A 25,160-nucleotide genomic window follows, 5' to 3' on the forward strand; every position below is an offset into this window, starting at 1 on the left:
TTGTTTGCTTCTCTTGTTTTGTTGCACAAGACAACAAAAACTAATTTTTTCCCCCCAGGAAGGGAAAAGTTTCTCTCTGTCTCTCTCTCCAGGAAACGGGCGAGGGTGGCCTTGGGTGTCGGTTTCTGCGGACACCCCTCCCCCTCCCCTGATGTCACGCGCCCCTCCCCCACCCGGAGGAGGAGGGGGAGGGGGAGGGGGAGGAGGTGGCGGCTAGGGCATAAATACAGGTGCGCTCACCTGGCGCGCAGGTACGCTTCTAGCCGCTCGCTCCCGCCGGATTCCTCGGGCTTCTACTCGCGCGTCTCCATCTCTCTCTCCCACCTGCGCCATGGCCAACTCGGGCTTGCAGCTGCTGGGCTTCGCGTTGTCGCTGCTGGGCTGGATCGCCGCGCTGGCGGCCACCTGTATGCCCCAGTGGCAAATGTCCTCCTTCTCCGGGGCGAACATCATCACCGCGCAAGCCTTCTACAGGGGCCTCTGGATGGAGTGCGTGTATCAGAGCACGGGCCAGATGCAATGCAAGAACTACGACTCCATCCTCAGCCTCGACTGTGAGTAACCAGGCGGACTACATTACTTTTTTTTGGGGGGGGGGGTTGGAAAGGGGGAAGCTGGAGGGTCCTGCCCTCCACTTCAGAGCAGGACCTTGTTCAGAACGGGGGGAAATAAATCTATTTCTTCCATAGTAAAGGAGGAGATAATATTCCCCCTTTTGTCCTGATGCGCTTTTCTATCCAAGGCGCGCCAAGCGGTGCGCGCAGTTTTGCTCCCCATTTCATCCTCGCCACAGCCCCCCCCCCCTGTGAAGGAGGTGAGGCTGAGAGAGGGCGGTGCCCCCCCGGTCCTCGTCCCCCCCCCGCACCAGGTCATCGCCCCCACTTCGTGCCTAGTGATCGGAATTCGAACCCAGGACCGGCGCTCTAATCATTGCGCAACGCTGGTTTGGTTACTTCTGTATTACCCGCCCTTCGCCCTGAGGTCCCGGGGAGGGTCTTGCGGCGTTCAAATGGAAAACCGTGGTGAAAAACGGCTTGCTTACGAGTAGGAGGGTTACCAAAAGGAAATTGGGGGCCGAGACTGGGGAGGGGAGAGAGCCAGGTGGTGTTTTTTCTTGGGGTGTGTGTCAGGAAAGGAGTGGTTTTTTTGGAGATGTGGGTCACACCATGAAAAGAGGAGTTTGTAAATTCCAGCTGTGGGGAGATGGGGGTTTCTTTGGGGGGGCAAGGTGCAGTTGATGGGAATGGATACGTTTTTAGGGAATGTGGGGCTTTCTTAACCACAAGGAAAGCGCAAGGTTGTGAGATGAGCGGGAAGGGCGCCGTTGTGGGTCAGGTGTGGGGCGTGTTTGGCCTTTGGCAGAAAAGGAGGGGCAGTTTGCAGTGGGGCTGGAAGGGCAGGAAGGAGGGTGGGGCAGGAGGGTCAAGTTGGGGTGACCCAGGTTGAAGAAGAAAGTCTTTGGGGCAACAGACTAAGCTCTCCACAAAATTACATTTTGGGGCCACTCCCCAAACCTTGAAGGTGTTTTATTCTTATATCCTGCCCATTGTCGCAAGCTCTCAGGGCGGTTTGCAGTTTGGGAAGTTGAATTCGGTGCTTGGAGGGGAGAGATCGGGAGCAGCAGGCGTCCATTTTCTTCCTGGGGGAAAAAAAGGCTTTTTACCTGCTCGATTCTTCGTTGCCCTTTCGCCCCCTTGGCTACTGATTAACTCAAACTGTCGTCTTCCCCATCCCACACTTCAGGGAACAGGGAGCCCCAACCCAGGCCAGGAACACTCCCCGCGAGGAACACACAGAAATAATTTTGGCCTTGTCTGGAAACTTCCCTTACTCCCTTTCTTTAGATATTTGGAGTGTGGGTTGTGGCCCCCTCCCAGCCACAAAACCCCCAAGCATCTCCTCTGTCCATTGGGGTCCCTGCCCACATCTTCCTTTGCAAATGGTCTCTGTTCCTTCGGACCGCAGCCTGAATTTTCTCCCGTCCAGACCTTTCTGCTTGTCTTTCTGTTTAGTTGTTGCGAAAGGAAGATTTGGGGTGAGGGGTGGGCAAAAGAAACAGCCCCCAATCCCCAAGGAGGGAGACAGACAGACAGTGAGAAAAGCCCCCTCCTTTAAATTCCTCCCTTCAATTCAGATATTTGGGTGGCGAGGGGGACTGGGTTTTACAGGCTTTCAGGAGACAAAAGGAAATGTATTTGCTCATCTTCTGAAATGCCCTTTCTCTAATCCTGTCGATTAGTTGTGTTTGACAAGCAGGAACTGACTGATTTCTCCTTTCACATTCAAAATGGTTCTTGGGCCCAAGATCCGGGTTCAAATCAAGCCTTTTATATGGCCAATAAACAGTGGTCCTTTAAGACCCCAAAACTTCATTTTTCCTTTTTTTGTTTTTGTTTTTTGCAACGTATAGTAAAGATTAGAAAAGCAAGGAACACCCAGAAGGCCAGTTTTGTATTTATAACATTGTGTTTACGGGAGACACATTTTTCTTATCCCCGCTTCCAGCCAAATCCTCCGGTTTATACCTTGGAATCCCTAAATTAGTAACTGGTGTGTCTTTCCCAGCTGTATAGTGGAAGGGATGGATTTTCGGCCTTACCTGATCTTACAGCCCTGTTAAGCCCCGTGGGACTATGAATCGTCTTAAACCGGGATTAAATGCAGTGCAAACTGAATTATGGGCGGGCAGGGAAAAAGGAAGCTATCGAGGGGGAAGAAGTTGTTAAATCTCTGTTTAGACAACTGGGCCACAATGATCGCACCACCCCTCCTTCTCCAAACAGAAAGAGGGTGGAGATCGCCACATCTTGTTTTTTTTAATAAAAAAAATTGTGTGTTAGAAACACCAACACTAAATATTCTTCTTCCTTTTCTCCTTCTTCTGTGTGTCCTCTTTTTCCAAATCCGTTGCTTTCACTTCTTTTAAAAAAACCCACCCACCCACTTCAAAACTCTCCCCTTTGCTTATTTCCTCCTTTTCTGCCTAAATTCCTTTCCTGAAACCACTTGGACTGGTTGGGTCACTTTTCTGGGTTTTTTCTCTCTCTCAAGCCACACCTTTTGGGTGAAGAATGACAAAAGGCCAGCTCTCTTGTCACCACCTGCCGCTTCGCGGCCCTCCCAGGTCTCTTTGACCTTGTTCTTAAAAATAAAAGAGGTGGAGCAGGAAAGGGGGAATTTATTTTATGGTCCGTATCCATGGCTGCCTTTCGGAGTTTGATAGGCGAAACCAGAGAGGTCTCTGCCCTCGAGGCGCTTACAGTTTAAATCAGGCTGGGTGGGAGAGGCTTTCCTTCTGTGCTGAACACCCTACAGAAGACAGAGCAAGGGTTTTTAAGTCCAGATTTCTGAGGGCATGGAATATATAATATATATTAAACTCATGAGGTTGAATGGCCATTTGTCATGGATGCTTTAGCTGAGATTCCAGCATTGCAGATTGGACTCTAGATGACTGCCGGGGTCTTTTCCAACTCTACGATTTTATTATATAATATACACCTGAGATTCTGAATCCGGCATAAACTGTGTCTATAGCCGACAAGCAGAGCAGGGGGTTTAGAAGGAGGAAGTGCTGAAGGCGGCGATGAAATATTCTATAAACGAGGGGCAGAATTGAACCACGATACCTTTAAAGCGCATTTGAATCTCCTTTCTGTCCCTCAAACAATTCTGGACCCTGTGGTTTCAGGGGCTGCTGAGAATTATAACCCTGTCGGGGGAAACTATAGTATCCAGAATTCTTTGAGGGAAAGAATGTGCTTTAAAGCTACAGCGTATGGACACAGGGTGGGTCCCCCCCCTTTTAAAGAGAGATTTGGGAGGGGGAAATGGCTCCCGCCTGCTGGCTTTCATGGTTGTTGTCGTCCTCCTCTCCTAAGGGAACTGGTTGGGAAATGATTCTGGCGAGAGACGCCTTGCGCTTTGAATGTCCCTGGAAGTCAATAGTGATTCAGGGCTGAGTGTTTCCAGGCTCAAAATGGCTTCCGTCTCGGAGTCGAGATTGCACTCTGGCCCCACTTCCCTCCTGCCTGCCCTCCCCACACATCGCACCCCACCCCAAATGTGCATCTCGTTCCCGTCTGTTCTTGGGGGGGGGGCTTTTTATACCAGTTTGCCCTGGAGACTATCAGCCCCTAGAATGCGGCAGCTAGACTGGTGACTGGGAGACAACATAACACCTTTCTTGAAAGACCTGCATTGGCTCCCAGTACGTTTCCGAGCACAATTCAAAGTGTCAGTGCTGACCTTGAAAGCCCTAAATGGCCTCGGTCCTGTAGACCTGAAGGAGCGTCTCCACCCCCATCGTTCAGCCCGGACACTGAGATCCAGCGCCGAGGGCCTTCTGGCAGTTCCCTCATTGCGAGAAGCGAGGTTACAGGGAACCAGACAGAGGGCCTTCTCGGTGGTGGCGCCCACCCTGTGGAACGCTCTCCCACCAGATGTCAAGGAAATAAGCAGCTATCCTATCTTTAAAAGACATCTGAAGGCAGCCCTGTTTAGGGAAGGTTTTAATACTTAATGCTGTACTGTTTTTAACACTTGATTGGGAGCTGCCCAGAGTGGCTGGGGAGACTCAGCCAGATGGGCGGGGTATAAATAAATTATTATTATTATTATTATTATTATTATTATTATTACATGCTAGTTGAGGCTCATGGGAGTCGTGGTCCAGAACATCTGGAGGGTGCCACTGCTTTTAGGAGTGCTCGCATCCAGAATTAATGGTTATTGGTTATTGGTTCTCTTCCGTGAAACCATTGTTTCTTGTTCGAAGATTGCCATGGAATTACAGACTTGTAGACTCGGAAGGGACCAGCGGGGTCATCCAGTCCACCCCCTTCCAGCAGGAATCTTTTGCCCGATGTGGGGCTCAAACCCACGACCCCGAGGTTAAGAGTCTCATTCTCTACCAGTCAACTGAGAGGAGCAGTTTTCTTCGCTTTTGAAGAAGGAGACAGCGGGTAGCTTGGCAGATATCTGAAGCCGCGCACCTGAAACATCTCATTACACGAAGTGTTAGAAACTTGGGTATATAATCTAGGCCCCAAGTGGCTCCTTAAACCAGGGGGGCGGCCACCGAAACAGAACGTCCATTTGCCATTTTGGGGTCTGAAGGCTCGAAAGTCGTATGGCTTTTTGGTTCCTGAAATCCGTTCTGATTGTGCAGATAAAATATGACAGAGGAGGTTTGCTAAGGTTTGCTGAGGATTCACAGATGGTGGAGATGTCAGGATGGCAACCGGGCAACTTTACTTGGTCACAGGTGGCCGATAGCCAGGTGCAAAATGTGTAAAGGTAAAGGGACCCCTGACCATTAGGTCCAGTTGTGGCCGACTCTGGGGTTGCGGCGCTCATCTCGCTTTACTGGCCGAGGGAGCCGGCGTACAGCTTCCGGGTCATGTGGCCAGCAGGACTAAGCCACTTCTGGCGAACCAGAGCAGCGCACGGAAACGCCGTTTACCTTCCCGCCAGAGTGGTACCTATTTATCTACTTGCACTTTGACATGCTTTCGAACTGCTAGGGTGGCAGGAGCAGGGACCGAGCAACGGGAGCTCACCCCGTCGTGGGGATTCGAACCGCCGACCTTCTGATCGGCAAGTCCTAGGCTCTGTGGTTTAACTTACAGTGCCACCCGCGTCCCTAAAATGTGCCTAGCGCCTGGCTAATTTTGAACGCTGATTACATGTGCCGCAGTAGGAAAGCCAAAGGTTTTGGGTCTTCGCAGGTAGGACCAGCGAAGGCCTACCATACCTTCCATTCTGGTGAGGAAGCAGGTGTTGGAGGTACCCGGGATCTTTTAGGGCAAGGCTGAGGGGACCTGTGACCCTCCAGATATTTCAGGATTCCAGCTCCCAATAGCCAATGAGGAGAGGGCTCTTGCGTCTGAGGGTTTCCCGTCATGGGCCAAAAATCTAGCACGGCTCCTCTTCTTTTTTTAATTATTATTTATTAAATTTTTATGCCGCCTTGTGCTTGTAGAGCTCAAGGCAGTTCACAACAATATAAAGAAAACAGGAAATATGTAATAGAAACAAGAATGAAGACAACCTAATAATCCCCCACCACACACATTTAAAAAGGACATTGGATGCCAATTAGCCCGAGGCCTGACCGAAGGGGAAAATTTTCACCTGGTGCTTAAAGGATGCGCTAGGTCAGCCTCCCTGGGGAGAGCATCCCATAAATGAGGAGCCACCACAGAAAAGGCCCCGTTCTCGGCTTGCCACCTTCCAGACCTGGACTTCTTCTTATGTATAAGAAGGAAGCTGACCTGGTTAGTTTAAAGGAAGGCTTTAGAAACCAGGATTCTAGGTTTGAAGCCCCTTTGAGCTGGGAAGTTTGGGACCACAGTTCACCTCTGCGCCCCCCCCCCCAAAGGCGGTGCTTGGGAGTGTAGCCCCAAGCTCCTGGAGGGCGCCAGGTTTTGGGTGTGGCTTATGACATCCTCTCTTGGAATTGGGATCCAGTGGGTTCCACAACCAGGGCGATCTGCTTTGGCTTCCATCTCTGTATACCTGAGTCGGGCCGGCCTCTGTTTATAAAACCAGACCTCAGCGCCAAGGGTGCCTGATAATCTTATCGCCCTTCATTGTTTGAGAAAACAAACTTGCTTTGCTCACGCAACCGCAGGGGTCACGGGAAGAAGGGGCGGCGGCGGCAGCAGCAGGAATCTGGAAATCTGTTTTGGTAACTGGCTGCGTCTCCATCCTGGGGGAGGCGGCTGGTTTTTGTGCCCATTTCACAGATCCCTTTGCGTAAGGTAGAGGACTTGGAACTCCCAGATTTTCCAGGAAGGAAGCCTTGAGAACTAGATCCGGGAAGATAAGTTTTCCCAGTGGATCGGCGGGGAAAGGGGAAGAGTATTATGGGGTCTAACGCAGCTTGGGGGTGCAGCTAGGCAGAAAAAAAGTTGAGGAAACGCGATTAGAGGTTCCTGGCTGCAGGGCGGTATCTACTTTAGGGGTGCCCTATAGCTGGATCAGGCCCAAGGGGGCCCGTCCTGTTCTCCCAGTGGCCAAGCATGTCCCCCATTGGGAAACCCACAAGCAGGATACGACCTCAAGAGCGTTCTCCCCTCCTGTGGTTCCCAGCAGCTGGGATTCAGAGGAAGGGGGCCGAGAGCAAGAACCTTTACTCGGCTTTTTTGGGGAGACAGAAGGGGGCCCCCAACGAAGCAACAGCAGCCAGGATTCCTGGCTCCAGGCCTAACCTTTCCCCCTCCCTGTAGAAGGCTTGCTTTAGCCGCTAGCTCCTGCCTACGCCACCCCTTTCCCTGAACTCTGTCCACCTGCGCTGGTTTCAATGAAACCCTTTGTTTCGCCTGCTGGTTGGCTGGTGTGTGTCGTCGTCTGTGGCACCTGGGCAGGTCTGCGTGCGCACCTGTCCTGAGGGAGGGGTGATGTCACCTCCCCCCCCTGGTCCGGCGGGGAGGGAGGCAGGAGAGGAGAAAGGGAAAGGGTGCGGCAAAGCCGAGCCGGATTCCGATCAATCCCTATATCAACTTTGCCGTGAAAGTGCAAGTCCCTTTTCAAAACACTCAGTTTCTCCAAGTCTTCCTGTTCTCTCTCTCTTCCGCTGCCTCCATTTCCCCTAGAGAAGGACTGAAAAGGCACTGCAGTTCAAAAACGGCACTGTTATGGGTGCAACGTAACACTCGTCTCTCCGTCAGAAGGAATCGGGTCTTTTTCATGCAGCAGCACCTAAACCTTCCAACTCCCTGCCTGTTATTTTTCTAAATTAAATCGATTGGCTGTTTTTGTTTTTTTGATGTGGCAACTTAGAGCGACTTAGAATATTTTAAGCAAAAAGCTTAAAAAGGGAGGGTATTCCTTAAGCAGGGAGCCACCAGCGAAAAGGCCCTTCTTGTGTTGCCACCCTCCATCAGACTTTCTCAACCTTTGGGTCCCCAGATGTTGTTGGACTACAACTCCCATCATCGCTAGCTAGCAAGGCCAGAGCTCAGGGATGATGGGAGTTGTAGTCCAACAACGTCTGGGGACCCACAGGTTGAGAACCGCTGCTCCAGATCTCCCATGAAGGAGCGTCTCCACCCCCATTGTTCTGCCCGGACACTGAGGTCCAGCTCCGAGGGCCTTTTGGCGGTTCCCTCCCTGCGAGAAGTGAGGTTACAGGGAACCAGGCAGAGGGCCTTCTTGGTGGTGGCACCCACGCTGTGGAACTCCCTCCCACCAGATGTCAAGGAAATAAACAACTACATTTGTACTTCAGGTTACAGACTCCGCTAACCCAGAAATAGTATCTCGGGTTAAGAACTTTGCTTCAGGATGAGAACAGAAATTGCGCGGAGGCCCCATTAGCTAAAGTGGTGCTTCAGGTTAAAAACAGTTTCAGGTTAAGAACGGAACTCCGGAACGAATTAAGTACTTAACCTGAAGTACCACTGTATCTGACTTTTCTAAAAGACATCTGAAAGCAGCCCTGTTTAGGGAGGTTTTGAATGTTTGATGTTTTATCATGTTTTTAATATTCTGTTGGGAGCCGCCCAGAGTAGCTGGGGAAACCCAGCCAGATGGGCGGGGTATAAATAATATTTTATTATTATTATTACTATTATAATGGAGGGGGTGGGTACACAAGGGAGGGCTTCAGAGGGAAATCTGGGTTGATTCGTATGGGGAGAGGTGGTCCTGAGCTGTTTAAGGCTTCATACATCAAAACCAGCACTTTGCATTGGGCCCAGAAACTATTCGGCAGCCATTGCGGTCAAGCCAGGATTGGTGTTATAGCCTCAAACCACCTTGCTCTGAATCCTGCACCAATCACAACAACACAAACACAACACATAGGCTAATAGTTGTTGTTGTTTAGTCGTTGAGTCGTGTCCGCCTCTTTGTGACCCCCTGGACCAGAGCACGCCAGGCACTCCTGTCTTCCGCTGCCTCCCGCACTTTGGTCAAACTCAAGCTGGTAGCTTCGAGAACACTGTCCCACCATCTCATCCTCCGTCGTCCCCTTCTCCTTGTGCCCTCCATCTTTCCCAACATCAGGGTTTTTTCCAGGGAGTCTTCTCTTCTCAGGAGGTGGCCAAAGTCTTGGAGCCTCAGCTTCAGGATCTGTCCTTCCAGGGAGCACTCAGGGCTGATTTCCCTAAGAATGGAGAGGTTTGATCTTCTTGCAGTCCATGGGACTCTCAAGAGTCTCCTCCAGCACCAGAATTCAAAAGCACCCATTCTTCGGCGATCAGCCTTCTTGATGGTCCAGCTCTCACTTCCATACATCACTACTAATAGAATAATGGTATCATTCAAATAATAATAGAACAATGGTATCATTCAAATTGTAGGAATAAGCCAATCAAAGTTCATATGTACAAAATAAGAGAGTGGTAGCGAGGACCGTGTGTTCAAAACAGATGTCTAAGGACAGTCTCACAATAGCCTTTCAAAAGTTGCAACAGAAGACGTCTCAAAAGCCTCAAAAGGACAGTATCTCTGGAATGATACTACTGTTTCGTAATAGCCTTCATCAGCTGGAAATAAGATACAAGGCATGCAACTGATGAATGATAACCAAACTGAGCTACCTGCATACACATCGTATAAGCAGAATATACAAAATATATATAAAAAGGCACATACTTGATATTTTTCAACACTAGATTGTGTAGCTGCTGATACTAGCAACACAATTGCACAGGACATGTAAAGTAAGCCACAGGTGTTTCCAGTAATGATATACTTAAAGGAACAGTATGGCATATATACAGCATACAGAAACAAACACAAAGTAGACCCATGAAAAACAAATATACGGAGGAATAGTATTAAGTGATTTAAACATACCTCGGGTTACAGACGCTTCAGGTTGCGCGTTTTCGGGTTGCACACTGCACCGAACCTGGAAGTATCAGAACGAGTTACTTCCGGGTTTCGGCGCTCGCGCATGTGCAGAAACACTAAATCATGCTTTGCGCATGCGCAGAAGCACTGAATCGCAACCCGTGCATGCGCAGATGCGGCGCTGTGGGTTGCGAACATGCCTCCCACACGGATCACATTCGCAACCCAAGCGTCCAGTGTACAATAAATGGTGCATGCAGCAATTTTTAAATGAAACAAAGTCAACTCCCCCCCCCCCCCGGATGAATTGATTTGAACAGAAAAAGGAAACGAGTTTCTTGTTGACATAGCCGCCATTCAAAATCTTGCCTCATCCTGAATTTCTTTTGATTTACCCTTAATACTGTAAATGATAAATCTGCGTCCAAATGTTTATGGGAAATAAAATGTTCGACCAAACATGCCTCCATAATGGCATTTTGTATGTGGGAACCCCGGCTGCTCATGTGGTGGAACCTATGTGCAATCAATTACATGGACATCGAATAAGGCAAACCACATCTTTAGTTTGACATGTGCTGAATCCTGCACCAGCTGAAGTTCCCAGGCTGTATTCAGAGGCAGCCCTCTGTGTAGCCCATTACAATGGTACCTCAGGTTAAGTACTTAATTCATTCCGGAGGTCCGTTCTTAACCTGAAGCACCACTTTAGCTAATGGGGCCTCCTGCTGCTGCCGCGCCGCTGTAGCACGATTTCTGTTCTCATCCTGAAGCAAAGTTCTTAACCTGAAGCTCTATTTCTGGGTTAGCGGAGTCTGTAACCTGAAGCGTATGTAACCCGAGGTACCACTGTACAGTAATCTAACCTAAAGGTGACCAGAGCATAGACAACAGAAGTTATTATTGTTATTGTTATTATTATTATTATTTATTTATTGAATTTATATACCGCTCTATACCCGGAGGTCTCAGGGCGGTTCACAGAATAAAATCAAAATATAAAACCACAAAATACACAATCAAAATAAAAACAACAACCCAATAACCCCCCCCCCCAAAAAAAAACACATTTTAAAAGGGCATAGGATCCTCACAACATTTAAAGTAAGACAATTAACAGACCTGGACAGGAGCCACTCATTGGAAAGACTATGATCTCAGGAATGTTTGCAGCAATATTTATTGCCAACCGAATTGGCCAGGTGCTTTTCTGATACAAAGACATATAGGAACATAATAAGCTGCAAAGGTAAAGGGACCCCTGACCATTAGGTCCAGTCGTGACCGACTCTGGGGTTGCGGCGCTCATCTCGCTTTACTGGCCGAGGGAGCCGGTGTCCAGCTTCCGGGTCATGTGGCCAGCATGACTAAGACGCTTCTGGCGAACCAGAGCAGCGCACGGAAACGCCGTTTACCTTCCTGCCAGAGCGGTACCTATTGATCTACTTGCACGTTGACATGCTTTCGAACTGCTAGGTTGGCAGGAGCAGGGACTGAACAACGGGAGCTCACCCCGTCGCGGGGATTCGAACCGCCGACCTTCTGATCGGCAAGTCCTAGGCTCTGTGGTTTAACCATGCTTTTCAGGTAGCTTTCATTTTTTTAGAAAAAGGGGGGTCCTTTTTGTAAAATTGCTTCTAATTAGCAGTGAGACGAGACAGAATGCTTAGCTTTCCACAAGATTTATTTTCATCTCATTTCACAAGATTTACACACCGATTGTAACAAAACAATGCTCAAAGCAATTAAAAAAAAAAGATTTAAAATACCAGTACAAAGAATAAAGAGCACTAATTTAAGGCTTACAAAACTACAACAGGCTAAAAACAGATGAAAACTCGCAGCAACTTTCTCAACATCTGAATATGCCTGTTTTTAGCAGCGCCGAAAAGCGAACTGCACGAGCGCCTTTCTGAAATCAATTGGCGGGGAGTTCCAAAGTTTACTGCCACGCCACACTAAAAGACAAGAGCAAAATGGCACCTTTAGCACTGCCGGTGGTGACCTTGCAGTGATTGTGCGATCTGCCTCAAATCACCTGATTTATATAAATTTTTGGCGGGGCGGGGAGAGGAATCTGTTGAGACTCTCCCCTTCCCTTTAGATGCCAGCGCCCCTCTGAGTCACAAAATGGGGCAGGACTTTTTTGGCTGGGCGGCTGAACATTGTGTGGTGGCAGGCAGGTAAGGCGGAGGCCCTCGGTTGCTCCTCTCGGCTCTCTCCGTGAACCCAGGAGTCCGGCGGCGACTCCTACCTTTACGACAGCTCGTTTGCTGAATCCGTGAAGCGTTAAGCAAGGTGTGGCTTTATAGGTCCTGCTAGCAAGTGGCTTAGACTTTGAATCCCTTTTTAACCTACCAGGTTGTTCCTTGGCAAAAAGCCAACGAAAATCGGGGCCTGGCTGTAGATCCTGGTGCCCCCCAGCGGCTGCTGGCAGTTGCAATCCGAAGCAGCTGGGGGGCACCAGGTTTGTGGAAGGGTGGTCCGGGTCAGTCTGCCCCACTCCCTCCAGTACTGTAGAGTTTAACCCCAGTAGAGGGTTCGTGACCTCTAGGAACCTTGCACTGCCAACCTCAGAATCATCCACGCCCCCAATCAAGCGCGAGTCAATGGGTTTAGCAAACAGTAAAGTCATTCATCTTGGGAGAAAAGCAACGACAAACCTAGACAGCATCTTAAAAGCGGAGACATCACCTTGCCAACAAAGGTCCGTATAGTTAAAGCTGTGGTTTTCCCAGTAGTGATGTATGGAAGTGAGAGCTGGACCATAAAGAAGGCTGATCACCGAAGAATGGATGCTTTTGAATTCTAGTGCTGGAGGAGACTCTGGAGAGTCCCATGGACTGCAAGAAGATCCAACCTCTCCATTCTGAAGGAAATCAGCCCTGAGTGCTCACTGGAAGGACAGATCCTGAAGCTGAGGCTCCAAGACTTTGGCCACCTCATGAGAAGAGAAGACTCCCTGGAAAAGACCCTGATGTTGGGAAAGATGGAGGGCGCAAGGAGAAGGGGATGACGGAGGACGAGATGGTGGGACAGTGTTCTCGAAGCTACCAGCATGAGTTTGACCGAACTGTGGGAGGCAGTGGAAGACAGGAGGGTCAGGCGTGCTCTGGTCCAGGGGGTCACGAAGAGTCGGACACGACTAAATGACTAAACAACAACAAAAGTCATTAAAGGCTGAAAGCAGGAAGGGCAGGGTTGTGTCTGCATAGCTTTCTTGCAGGAACCCCCCCCCAATCATTCAGTTTGTACAAACACCACACACACACACACACACACACACACACACACACACACACACGACATACATGACGCTTCTGTTATAAATTCATAGAAAATCAGCCATACATCGGATCTGTGCCGTTCCACTTTTATTTTACACCATGAAGGAAGGACTATCAAAGGCGGGAGCCTTGTCACAAGGCCACCATAATCCCCCAAGCGGGAGCCCTACCCAGTTGGCATGCCAACCTTGATGGTCCTAGACAGAAGATCATTACACTCACAAAGTACCTGCATACAGAAGTGGATTCAGTATGGACTGAAACAAAGGACAGTGACCAGCCTTTCCCTCTGGGGGCAGAAAACAGTGAACTCCTCTTTGTCCTCAGGAATGTAATCATGGGGAAGGGGAAAGGAGGAACTGGACAGGTGACAAGACACTCAGGTTACCACCACAACTCCTCTCTGAACCCCTCCTCTTTGTGATGTGTCAATGATGTAGTCATGATGTAGTCTTAGGGTGTAGCATGGGGGATTAGGTAAAGGTAAAGGGACCCCTGACCATTAGGTCCAGTTGTGGCCGACTCTGGGGTTGCGGTGCTCATCTCGCTTTACTGGCTGAGGGAGCCGGCGTACAGCTTCCGGGTCATGTGGCCAGCATGACTAAGCCACTTCTGGCGAACCAGACCAGCGCACGGAAACGCCGTTTACCTTCCCGCCAGAGCGGTACCTATTGATCTACTTGCACTTTGACGTGCTTTCTAACTGCTAGGTTGGCAGGATCAGGGACCGAGCAACGGGAGCTCACCCTGTTGCGGGGATTCGAACCGCCGACCTTCTGATCAGCAAGTCCTAGGCTCTGTGGTTTAACCCACAGCACCACCCACGTCCCTTGCATGGGGGATTAGTAGCTAATAAAAGTTGGGGTCTTCTTCTGTTTGGGGCTTCCATCTTGTTCCACCTTGTGGCAGGGGGGAGTCCCGTCGCGACAGTCTTCAATAAAGACCAAGCCTACTGGCTGCTGTTTTGCTCTGGTATTCCTGGCTGGTGTCCTTGTTTTTTTTGTCCAAGGGAACCCTCAGATTTCTCCGTTAATAGCTTCCAACATTCCTCCGATGAAAAATAGGGGCGTTTCTCACCCAACTGACCGTCCTTGACCCCCATTTTTTGTCTCCCGCCCCCTGAGCAGCGGCGTAGCATGGGGGGGGCACAGGGGCGGCAAATTCTTAGCGGTGCAAAATTTTGACACCCAGTGCCGCCTTGATATGTTTGATTGCTTTCGTCGCTGGGCTCTGTCGGAAATGGCTTCTCCAGGAAGTAACTTCTCTGCAGACAGTGGAATGACTCTTCATTTCTTATCTCTGCGACCGCGATCTCCTGGGTCGAATGTGCGTATGCGCTCCGTCTGTTTCCCGCGTTCTGCCTTGCCCCGGGCACCAGCAGCCCATGTTACGCCACTGCCCCCGAGCGTTTCCTAACAGGAGAAGGGTGAGTGCCACTGCCGCTTCACCATTGGGGCACGGCCTATGCCATGCCGAGAAAAACCCCTTCATCGCAATTTTATTCTATTCTTTTTTTTGGTCAACATTTTTTATTAGTTTTCACAATATTATAAACAAACGAACAAACAAGCACATAAGACAAGCAAACATAAATCATAACCTTATTGAAAATTACACTTACTAACTTTGTTAAGTGACTTTCTCGCTTCCCCTTGGTTGAATTTCATTGCCTGTCCTTTTAACGGTTTTCCAAATCCCAATTCTTATAAAATTTAACTTGGACATTAACATCCTTAAATCTTCACCTTATGGAATTAAACATATTAATTCATCACTGAACATAAATAAAATCCTAAGCCAATTAAGTATCTGCAAGCTGTTTTCAGTTAATTTGACTTAACAAATTTAGCTAGATAATCATTCAATTTCTTCCACTCTTCCTGATACTCCTCCTCCTCCTGGTCGCGGAGTCTTCCGGTTAGGTCGGCTAGCTCCGAAAAATCCATCATCTTCATCTGCCATTCTTCTATCGTTGGTAATTCTTGGGTTTTCCACTTTTTAGCTAACAAAATACGGGCAGAAGTTGTGGCATACAAAAATAATTGAACATCTTTCTTGGGCAATTCCAAACCTGTTATTCCAAGAAGAAAGGCCTCTGGTTTCTTTATCAATGTATATTTCAACATTTTTTTCAATTCATATAAATCTTTTCCCAGAAGTCTTTCACCTTGGGACAGGTCCACCACATATGATAAAAGGTTCCTTCCTTTTCTTTACATTTCCAACATATATTGTCACAGTTAGGCAATTTTATTTTACTCTTTGCAAAAAGAAAAGCACGCACCGACAAATAAATTTCAGAAAGGGGCAAGATTAGACCTTGGTGACCCTGGGACATATGCGGACAGCTTCCTGGCTCTGGGAGAGGAAGCAAGAAAGTGCCCCACGCTGACTCACAGACCGGAGTCATGTTTTTAAATTGCTGCAAAGACCTTTTGTTGCTTTGTTTAACTTCTCGAAACTTGCACGCCTGGTATTTACCTGGGGAAGGGACGGGCCGTGAGTAAACTCTCCGGTTTCAAACATTCAAACGGTAGCAGTAAAAGGGCAGGGCTGCAATTTATCCTCTCCGACAGAGGATCAGTGGGGCTTAAGAACCTGGGTAGGCAAATTAAGGCCCAGGGGCCGGATCCGGCCCAATTGCCTTCTCAATCCGGCCCGCGGATGATCCAGGAATCAGCATGTTTTTACATGAGTAGAATGTGTGCTTTTATTTAAAATGCATCTCTGGGTTATTTGTGGGGCATAGGAATTTGTTCTCACCCCCAAAAAATATAGTCCTGCCCCCCACAAGGTCTGAGGGACGGTGGACCTGAAAAAGTTTGCTGACCCCTGTTTAAGACCATCTGAAGAACTCTGCCATCTAGCCGGGTATCCGTTTCCCACAGCGGCCAACCAGATGGCTGTGGGAAGCCCGAAAGTGGGACCTGAGTTCGAGGGCAGGTGCTGCCACACTTAAAGATTGATTTCTTGCAAGTGTGGATGATCTTGCGCCTGTGACAGTTCCAGTTCCTTAGATTAAAGCAGTTGAGTGGGAATATTTGGGGTGAGGCAGTCTCCATGCTTCAAGGCTTTGCTTCCGTCCTCATAAAAAGACATGTGGTTTTGATGTGTGTGGTGATATATCAACGCATCTTGATTCCACTTACCTTCACTACTGGTGCCATTTCAGACCTGGAAAAAAGAAGAGCCACACCTTTTAAATTTGTGGGTGTGTCTTTTTTTAAAATAATTTTTATTAGTTTTCAGTAACAATCCTCCAATATACGCCTCATTGTATCAATACCAAGTTATAATATAAATTCCAGTATCAATCAGTCAAATACCCAATTACATAATTTAAGTGGTAGAATTGAAGGTTTGATAATTTACTTTAATTCCGCTCCCAAACCCTTATTTAATCCCATTACATTCCTATTGTAATAACGATTCCTTATACAACAGCTGCAATATCCTTAACTTCTATTTGTGTTCATCTAATAATTTATAAGTCTGCCAGTATTAATAATCAGAATAAATTTGTGGTTTTTAACCTACTGTCTCCAGCTAAGTTTTCACTCCAGAAATCGACGGCGCCCAGTGAGCCACGCATCCCTAAATGTCTCTATTTTGCAAACGGCAAACGATTGCGATACAACCCAGCTGTTTTTCTTTTTTTAAAACCGTGAAATATCTGTGCGCTGGTGCTTAAAGCAGAGAAAAATGAAAGTGTTTGCTGTGAATTAAATCAGTACCTTTAAAAAGCAATCGAACAGTCCCTGGGCGGATAAAAAAATGAACTTGAAATCCTTTGCCAGACTTTGGGGAAACAGTAAATTGTAGCCTTGTTGCAGAGAAAGCATTGCATTCGCATTTTCTGAATCTCCTCCCTTTATCTTTGCAGCGTCTCGCCAGGCCACGCGGGCACTGATGGTGGTCTCCCTGGTCCTGGGGGCGATTGGCATGGGCGTCGCCACCATGGGCATGAAATGCACCAATTGCGGGAGCGAGGACAAGGTGACGAAGGCTCGGATTGCCATGACAGGAGGCATAATCTTCATGGTTGCAGGTAAGTCGGTCTAGGAACGGCCCGTTTCCTGCTGTGTGGGCCTAAGAAGAACAATGGCCGCTGGATCAGTGCAAAAGGGGGGGAGGGCATTCTCAGCCAGCCCCAAAGGGGAAAAAACCCATGAGCAGGATTCGAACGCAAGAGCCCTCTCCCTTCCTGCCGTTTACAGCTACCGGGATTTATAAGCATCTCAATGCCTCTGACTCTGGAGGCAAGAACATAGCCTTAATAATAATAATAATAATAATAATAATTAATAATTTATTTTTTATACTCCACCCATCTGGCTGGGCTTCCCCAGCCACTCGGGGCGGCTTCCAAAAAAATATTAAAATACTGTAATACATCAAACATTAAAAGCTTCCCTGATCAGGGCTGCCTTCAGATGTCTTCTAAAAGTCTGGTAGTTGTTGTTCTCTTTGACATCTGTGGGAGGGTGTTCCACAGGGCGGGCGCCACCACCAAGAAGGCCCTCTGCCTGGTTCCCTGTAACTTGGATTCTCGCAGGGAGGGAACCGCCAGAAGGCCCTTGGAGCTGGACCTCAGTGTCTGGGCAGAACGACGGGGGTGGAGACGCTCCTTCAGGTATACTGGGCCTTTGAGGCCATTTAGGGCTTTAAAAGTCAGCACCTACACTTTGAATTGTGCTCAGAAACGTACTGGGAGCCAATGCAGATCTCTCAGGACCGGTGTTATGTGGTCTCCCAGTCACCAGTCTAGCTGCCACATTCTGGATTAGTTGCAGTTTCTGGGTCACCTTCCAGTTAGCCTGGTGGAAAGGAGGGTTGAGCTCTGCAACCGCTCTTGCAGGGAAAGCATCTATTGAAGGGAGGCTGCAAATTGGATCTGTGGAATGGGGAGAGGCTGTTTGTTTTGGCGGTGCAGAAGCAGCGATGTTGTCATACAGGAGGGAATACCGTGCCCATCTCAAGGGAGGGCGGCAGAAAGCGGCGAGAGGAATCAGTGTTAGAAACTCAGACATATAAGCTAATCGCTCAACAGCATTTTGAACCTGGGCCAGGGGCGCCACAATGGAATGTCTAGGCAGCCCCCCCCCCCAAAAATGAAATTTACCGTATTTTTCGCCCCATAGGATGCACCGCCCCATAGGACGCACCTAATTTTTTTTGGGGGGGGGGGAAACAAAGAAAAAAAAAATTCCCTCCCCAGGCACGGGGCAGGCGCGGGGGAAGCCCGAGCTTCCCCCAACCCCAGCCCCCAGAACAGCCTGCTATCTGCAAGCCTCCGAAGCCGCGCGGGGCTCCTGAGGGTGGCGCAGAGCTGCAAGAAGCCCGGGAAAGCCTGCATTCGCCCCATAGGACGCACACACATTTCCCCTTCATTTTTGGAGGGGAAAAAGTGCATCCTATAGGGCGAAAACGGATGCGGGTGGCGCTGTGGGTAAAACCTCAGCGCCTAGGACTTGCCAATCGTATGGTCGGTGGTTCGAATCCCCGCGGCGGGGTGCGCTCCCGTTGCTCGGTCCCAGCGCCTGCCAACCTAGCAGTTCGAAAGCACAACAAAGTGCAAGTAGATAAATAGGTACCGCTTACTAGCGGGAAGGTAAACAGCGTTTCCGTGTGCGGCTCTGGCTCGCCAGAGTAGCTTCGTCACGCTGGCCACGTGACCTGGAAGTGTCTCCGGACAGCGCTGGCCCCCGGCCTATAGAGTGAGATGGGCGCACAACCCCAGAGTCTGTCAAGACTGGCCCGTACGGGCAGGGGTACCTTTACCTTTACCTATAGGGCGAAAAATACGGTGCCATTGTTGTTGTTTAGTCGTTTAATCGTGTCCAACTCTTCATGACCCCCTGGACCAGAGCACACCAGGCCCTCCTGTCTTCCACTGCCTCCCGCAGTTTGGTCAAACTCATACTGTAGCTTCGAGAACAGTGTCCCACCATCTTGTCCTCTGTCATCCCCTTCTCCTTGTGCCCTCCATCTTTCCCAACATCAGGGTCTTTTCCAGGGACTGTATTACTATTAATTTCATTCTTACACCACTTTATATTTTAAACTATCTCAAGGTGGTTTAAAAGGTAAAGGTAAAGGGACCCCTGACCGTTCGGTCCAGTCAAAGGCGACTCTGGGGTTGCGGCGCTCATCTCACTTTATTGGCCGAGGGAGCAGGCGTTTGTCCGCAGACAGCTTTCCCAGTCATGTGGCCAGCAGGACTAAAGCGCTTCTGGCACAACGGGACACTGCGACAAAAACCAAAGCGCACGGAAACGCCATTTACCTTCCTATTGATCTACTTGCGCTTGCGTGCTTTTGAACTGCTAAGTTGACAGGAACTGGGACTAAGCAGCGGGAGCTCCCCCCATCGTGGGGATTCGAACCGCTGACCTTCCGATCAGCAAGCCCAAGAGGCTCTGTGGTTTAGACCACGGCGCCACCCCTTCCTTACCCCCTGGAGCAACAGGAAACAAGCTTGCGCCATCTTCCAGGTGACGGCCCTTCAGATGTTTGAAGATGGCTATCGTATCTCTTGCCCAACTCCCTCCACCCTTCCTTATAAGGCTTGGTTTCCAGAGCATTTTATCATCTTGGTTTCCCTCCTCTGCACATGTTCCAGCTTGTCAACATCCTTCTTAAACTGGGGAGCCCAGAACTGGACACAGGACTCCACATGGTGTCCTTCCAAAGCAGAATAGAACAGTTCCCAAACTCTGGGAACTGTAGTTTCCAGAGTTCCCAGACTCTGGGAACCGTAGCTGTACGAGGCAAATCTCAGCACCCTTAACAAACTACACGTCCCTGGTTTCTTTTTGGGGAAGCCGTGACTGTTTAAAGTGGCTTCTGTGTGAGATGAATGGGGAATAATAATAATAATAATAATAATAATAATAATAATAATAATAATAATAATAATATATATTTGTACCCCGCCCATCTGGCTGTGTTTCCTCAGCCACTCTGGGCGGCTTCCAACAAAGATTAAAAAGAAGACATGCACACACGTGAGTGGCATTTATCTCTGCAAACAATTAGGATATTTGAGCATAAAGGGCTCAAAGAGTCTATAAAGTCGTAAATATCTTTTTCTTTTTTTAAAACTTCTGGGCAGCAGCTTGTAACATCCTGAATGCTGGGGGGATAAAACTTCCGAGGGTCATTTGGACGAACTTGCATGTGCAGCATGTGGAACTCCCTGCCACAGGAGGCCAATTTGGATGGGTTTAAAAGAGGACCGGGCCAATTCATGGAGGAGGCGAGGGCTATGGATGGCTGTGCTCCACCTGCGCAGTCGGAGGAAGTGATGCTGGTTTCTGGAAACTGCAGGAGGGGAGAGGGCTCTTGAGTTCGAATCCTGCTTGTGGGTTTCCCATTAATAGTCATCTGGTTGGCCCCTGTCAGAACAGGATGCTGGACTTGATGGGGAACTGGCCTGATCTAGCAGGTCTCTTCCCATGTTCTTTATGAACTGAACTAGCAAAGGAATCGTAGAATTGTGGCCTCGGAAGGGACCCGAGGGTCATCTAGTCCAACCCCCGCTGTGGCTCTTGACTTAAAGCATCCAGAACAGATTATGGGTTTCGAACTCAAAACGGCTTCCTCCCCCCCCCCCAATTTTTTTTATTGGTTTTCACAACATTATAAACAAACAAACACACATAAGACAAACAAACATAAATCATAACCTTGTTGAAAATTACACTTACTAACATTGTTAAGTGACTTCCTCGCTTCCCCTTGGTTGAATTTCATTGCATGTCCTTTTAACGGTTTTCCAAATCACAGTTCTTGTAAAATTTAACTTAAACATTAACATCCTTAGAACTTCACCTTATGGAATTAAACATATTAATTCATCACTTAACAGAAATAAAATCCTAAGCCAATTAAGTATCTGCAAGCTGTTTTCAGTTAATTTAACATATTTAACTAAGTAATCATTAAATTTAATCCACTCTTCCTGGTACTCCTCCTCCTTCTGGTCACAGACTCTTCCGGTCAGGTCGGCTAGCTCCAAAAAATCCATCATCTTCACCTGCCATTCTTCCATCGTTGGTAATTCTTGGGTTTTCCACTTTGTAGCTAGCAAAATACGAACGGCTTCCTTTTTAAGCATGTCGAAGTTGAGCATGGAACTGTTGAGTTTTCCAGGCTGTGGCTTGAACACCATGGAGGAGAAAGAAGCTGTTATATAAATTATTTTATCATACTTACCTTCTTTCTTTCTTATTTTCCCCAGGGCTGTGTGCACTTGTTGCTTGCTCGTGGATCGGGCACCAGACTGTGAGGGATTTCTACAACACCATGGTGCCGACAAATGCGAAGTGAGTTTTCCGGTTGAGGCGGCGGGTGGGTGGGTGGGTGGAGAGGGATGAATGACCCCCAAACCCCACAAGCTCTGGGCTTCTCTGATTCCTTCACCTCATCAAAACCTTGCCCACCCACCCACCCCTATGCTAAATAATCCAGCACAGGGTGGATTTGATTTAAATCAAATTGAAGGAGCGTCTCCACCGCCATCGTTCTGCCCGGACACTGAGGTCCAGCGCCAAGGGTCTTCTGGCGGTTCCCTCCCTGCAAGAAGCCAAGTTACAGGGAACCAGGCAGAGGGCCTTCTCGGTGGTGGCGCCGGCCCTGTGGAATGCCCTCCCACCAGATGTTAGAGAGAAAAACAACTACCAGACTTCTAGAAGACATCTGAAGGCAGCCCTGTTTAGGGAAGCTTTTAATGTTTGATGTATTACTGTATTTTAATATTCTGTTGGAAGCCGCCCAGAGTGGCTGGGGAAGTATAAAAAAATTATTTGTCAGTAAGAGAAAAATTATTTGTCAGTAAGACAAAAACAAAAGGAAAAGGCCGCGAAAACGAAAACGCAAAATAAATAGCAAAAACAGACCTCAGCGTAACACTCAAAACGGGAGTGTGGCATTCAAAACGGAGCATGTTTGGCTTCCGAGAAAGATTTGCAAACCGGAACACTTACTTCCGGGTTTGGGTTCCGAGTTGTTTGAGTCCCAAGGCGCTTAAGAACCGAGGGACCACTGTATTCCGCAACGGCTTTAGTATATTTGTATCAAGCCAGGATTGCATTTCCCAGTGATTTATGCTAGATGTATGTGCATTTTAGGGACGCGGGTGGTGCTGTGGGTTAAACAACAGAGCCTAGGACTTGCTGATCAAAAGGTTGGCGGTTCGAATCCCCGCAATGACGGGGTGAGCTCCCGTTGCTCGGTCCTTGCTCCCGCCAACCTAGCCGTTCAAAAGCACGTCAAAGTCCAAGTAGATAAATAGGTACCACTCTAGCGGGAAGGTAAACGGCGTTTCCGTGCGCTGCTCTGGTTCGCCAGAAGCGGCTTAGTCATGCTGGCCACATGACCCGGAAGCTGTACGCCGGCTCCCTCGGCCAATAAAGCGAGATGAGCGTTGCAACCCCAGAGTCGACCATGACTGGACTTAATGTTCAGGGGTCCCTTTACCTTTATGTGCATTTTAGAAAACTCCACCTGCTAAATACCAGGCAGGTGCAATACCTGTCTTTCCAACACCTATTTAAGATCTTCCCTTTTCCATCAAGCCTTATAAGTGGCAATTTTTATCCCAGTTTGTATAAGTTCAAAAAGAAAAATGTGTGCATAAACTGTCCCGATGGAGCATCTTGACGATTCACTTTTCTCCTCCTTGCAGGTACGAATTCGGATACGCCATTTTCATCGGCTGGGGGGGCGCTGCCCTGCTGCTCTTAGGGGGCGGGCTCCTCTCCTGCTCCTGCCCCGGGAAGACCGCCTACAGGGGGCGGCAGTACCCCCAGGGGAAGCCCATCTCCAAACCTCCCAGCTCCAAAGAATATGTCTAGTGCTTTTGATTGACAGTTCCTTTCCCCCACGCCTAATATACCCCTGGACCAGAGGTGTGGAAAGACCACCCTGAACTTTTTGGGACCACCTCCGCGACTCCTTCCCCCACCCGAGAGAGGCGTTTTTAAATGTTTCCTCATTTCACACCAGCTTTCTTTTTCTTTTTTTACTAAATAATGCTATTTGCTAGCTTGCGATTTCCCGGTGTAATTCTTTTGCCTAATGGATAGGAATGATCGTAAGTGATTAATGTATGATGATGTAAACACAACACTTCCACGCCGACTTATTGGAACGAGGGGGACACACACAGATAATTTGTTAATTGAACTCTCTTCTCCACCTACCACCCCCGCAGACTCCCAAATAAATATAATTTTTTTAAAAAGATTACTCAGGGACATATATATAGTTGCAACAGAACTAAAACACAGGACCCAGTTCCCTTACGTTTGTTTGAAAGCAGCTCCTGAACTGGGAAGACTGGAGAATTCAGCACTTAACTGTGCGTCTGTATTGGGTCGTTGAACACCAGCAAATTGAGCTTTAAAACAACGGCTCGTTTCTCTTTGGGGTGTTTACATCTATCTGTCGTACAATCATATATATTTTTTTTCGGGTGGGGGGAGAATGAATGGAGCCCTACTAGAAAACCCCCAGTGATATCTGTAACTGTGTGTAAGTATATAGAACATTCACTTTGGGGCGAGTAGAAATGGTTTATACTGTATTAGGAAGGCTGTTCTGCATGGTGGAAAGTGTTGAGGGTGACAGGATTAGACCCTAATTGCTTCGTGTGGTGTTAGAGGCAAGTGTGAAGGTTTGCTTTGCTGCAGAAATCATTGGTGGGTCTTTGTGTGCGCAAATACCCCTGATTTTATACACACACAAATACACACACACACACACACACACACACACAAATATACACCACCACCCCATAAATTTGCTAGGGTTCTGGTGAAAACATTTGACCACAACCTACAAAGATACAATGCTCTCAGAGGCCTTTGGAAAAACAACCTGTTTGCCTATTTCCTATTACCGATATTAATGGCCATTCTAATCTGGGGCCTGTTAATTTCAAGCCTTCACTTTACCCCACCGCGAAAAACTTCCCAGTAAACGCCCCCTAAATCGTGTGTCGGGAACTTTTCTATACTTGGAGATATCTGCTTGCTTTAATAGATTTTAAATACTTGCTTTTAATTGCATGGGAAAAGGGGGAGGGAAAATATTGCCGGTCTTCAAGAAAGGAGGTATTCCTAGATTTTTAAATGTGGCCTTATTTAAAGCACTAAGACTCCTTAAGGTTGTGTGCGTGCGCATATTTTTTATTATTAATTGTCTTTGTGTTGCTGGGAATTGATATTTTTTTGTACATAATAAACAAGAATGTTTTGGACAAAAGCGGGCTTCAGTTTGACTTGTGTTTTGGGTGCCAGTCCTCATGAAAATTCATCGGCATGAACTTTTTCCTAATGCACACATTTTTTGTATTCAATATTGCCAAAGAGACATGGTATTGCACAACCATTCTCGTATATAAACAGCCTGAAACAAGTTACAAAATAAATGTTGCAAAATACAAAGCAGCTCATTGCTCTTAAACTGGAAGTGTGGTCTAGCCGCCTTGTAAGTCCCTTAATACTGTCCAAGAACTATCCTTGCATCTAGTCCCAGAGAAAGAACCTAAGCAACTTGCACACTGAGCTGAGTACAGGTGAAACTTGGGAAATTAGAATATTGTGGGAAAGTTCATTTATTTCAGTAATTCAACTTAAAAGGTGAAACTAATATATGAGATAGACTCATGACATGCAAAGTGGCCCAAACCAAGTACTGAGTACATATGCATGCTTCTACTTCTCAGAGGTCCAATATTGCTCTATTTGCAGTCCTTGTTTTGCTGGTTTCATTTAATATTCTAATTTTCTGAGATTGTTAATTTGGGGTTTTCATCAGCTGTATGCCATAAACATCACAATTATAACAAATAAAGGCTTGACATATCTCGCTTTGCATGTCATGAGTCTATCTCATATATTAGTTTCACATTTTAAGTTGAATTACGGAAATAAATGAACTTTTCAACAATATTCTAATTTCCCAAGTTTCACCTGTATTGTTTTTAATTTGTAGAAAACACACATATCCCAAGAGTCTGGCCCTAAACCTGTTCACTTATAAGCAAATCTCACAGAACTCAAC

General features: G+C 47.9%; 1 protein-coding gene across 1 annotated transcript; it reads left to right on the forward strand.

Moving 5' to 3' along the window:
- The first annotated feature begins 249 nt into the window (after nt 1-249).
- CLDN7 (claudin 7) lies at nt 250-23,853 on the forward strand. Its single transcript, XM_028752009.2, has 4 exons — nt 250-554; nt 16,975-17,139; nt 21,334-21,418; nt 22,780-23,853. Exons 1-4 carry the CDS (start codon nt 332-334, stop codon nt 22,946-22,948), a joined length of 642 nt encoding a protein of 213 aa, XP_028607842.2. The 5' UTR covers nt 250-331; the 3' UTR covers nt 22,949-23,853.
- Nucleotides 23,854-25,160: the final 1,307 nt, after the last annotated feature.

The sequence above is a fragment of the Podarcis muralis genome, chromosome 13 (genome assembly GCF_964188315.1).
Source record: "Podarcis muralis chromosome 13, rPodMur119.hap1.1, whole genome shotgun sequence".
Classification (NCBI taxonomy): Eukaryota; Metazoa; Chordata; class Lepidosauria; order Squamata; family Lacertidae; genus Podarcis; species Podarcis muralis.

What these genes read in the sequence shown, in the direction of transcription:
- CLDN7 (XM_028752009.2), top strand. Translation starts at nt 332, where the DNA reads ATGGCCAACTCGGGCTTGCAGCTGCTGGGCTTCGCGTTGTCGCTGCTG. An exon ending in CTCCATCCTCAGCCTCGACT is followed by an intron (nt 555 to 16,974) that starts GTGAGTAACCAG and finishes TTATCTTTGCAG; the next exon opens with CGTCTCGCCAGGCCACGCGG. An exon ending in CATAATCTTCATGGTTGCAG is followed by an intron (nt 17,140 to 21,333) that starts GTAAGTCGGTCT and finishes TATTTTCCCCAG; the next exon opens with GGCTGTGTGCACTTGTTGCT.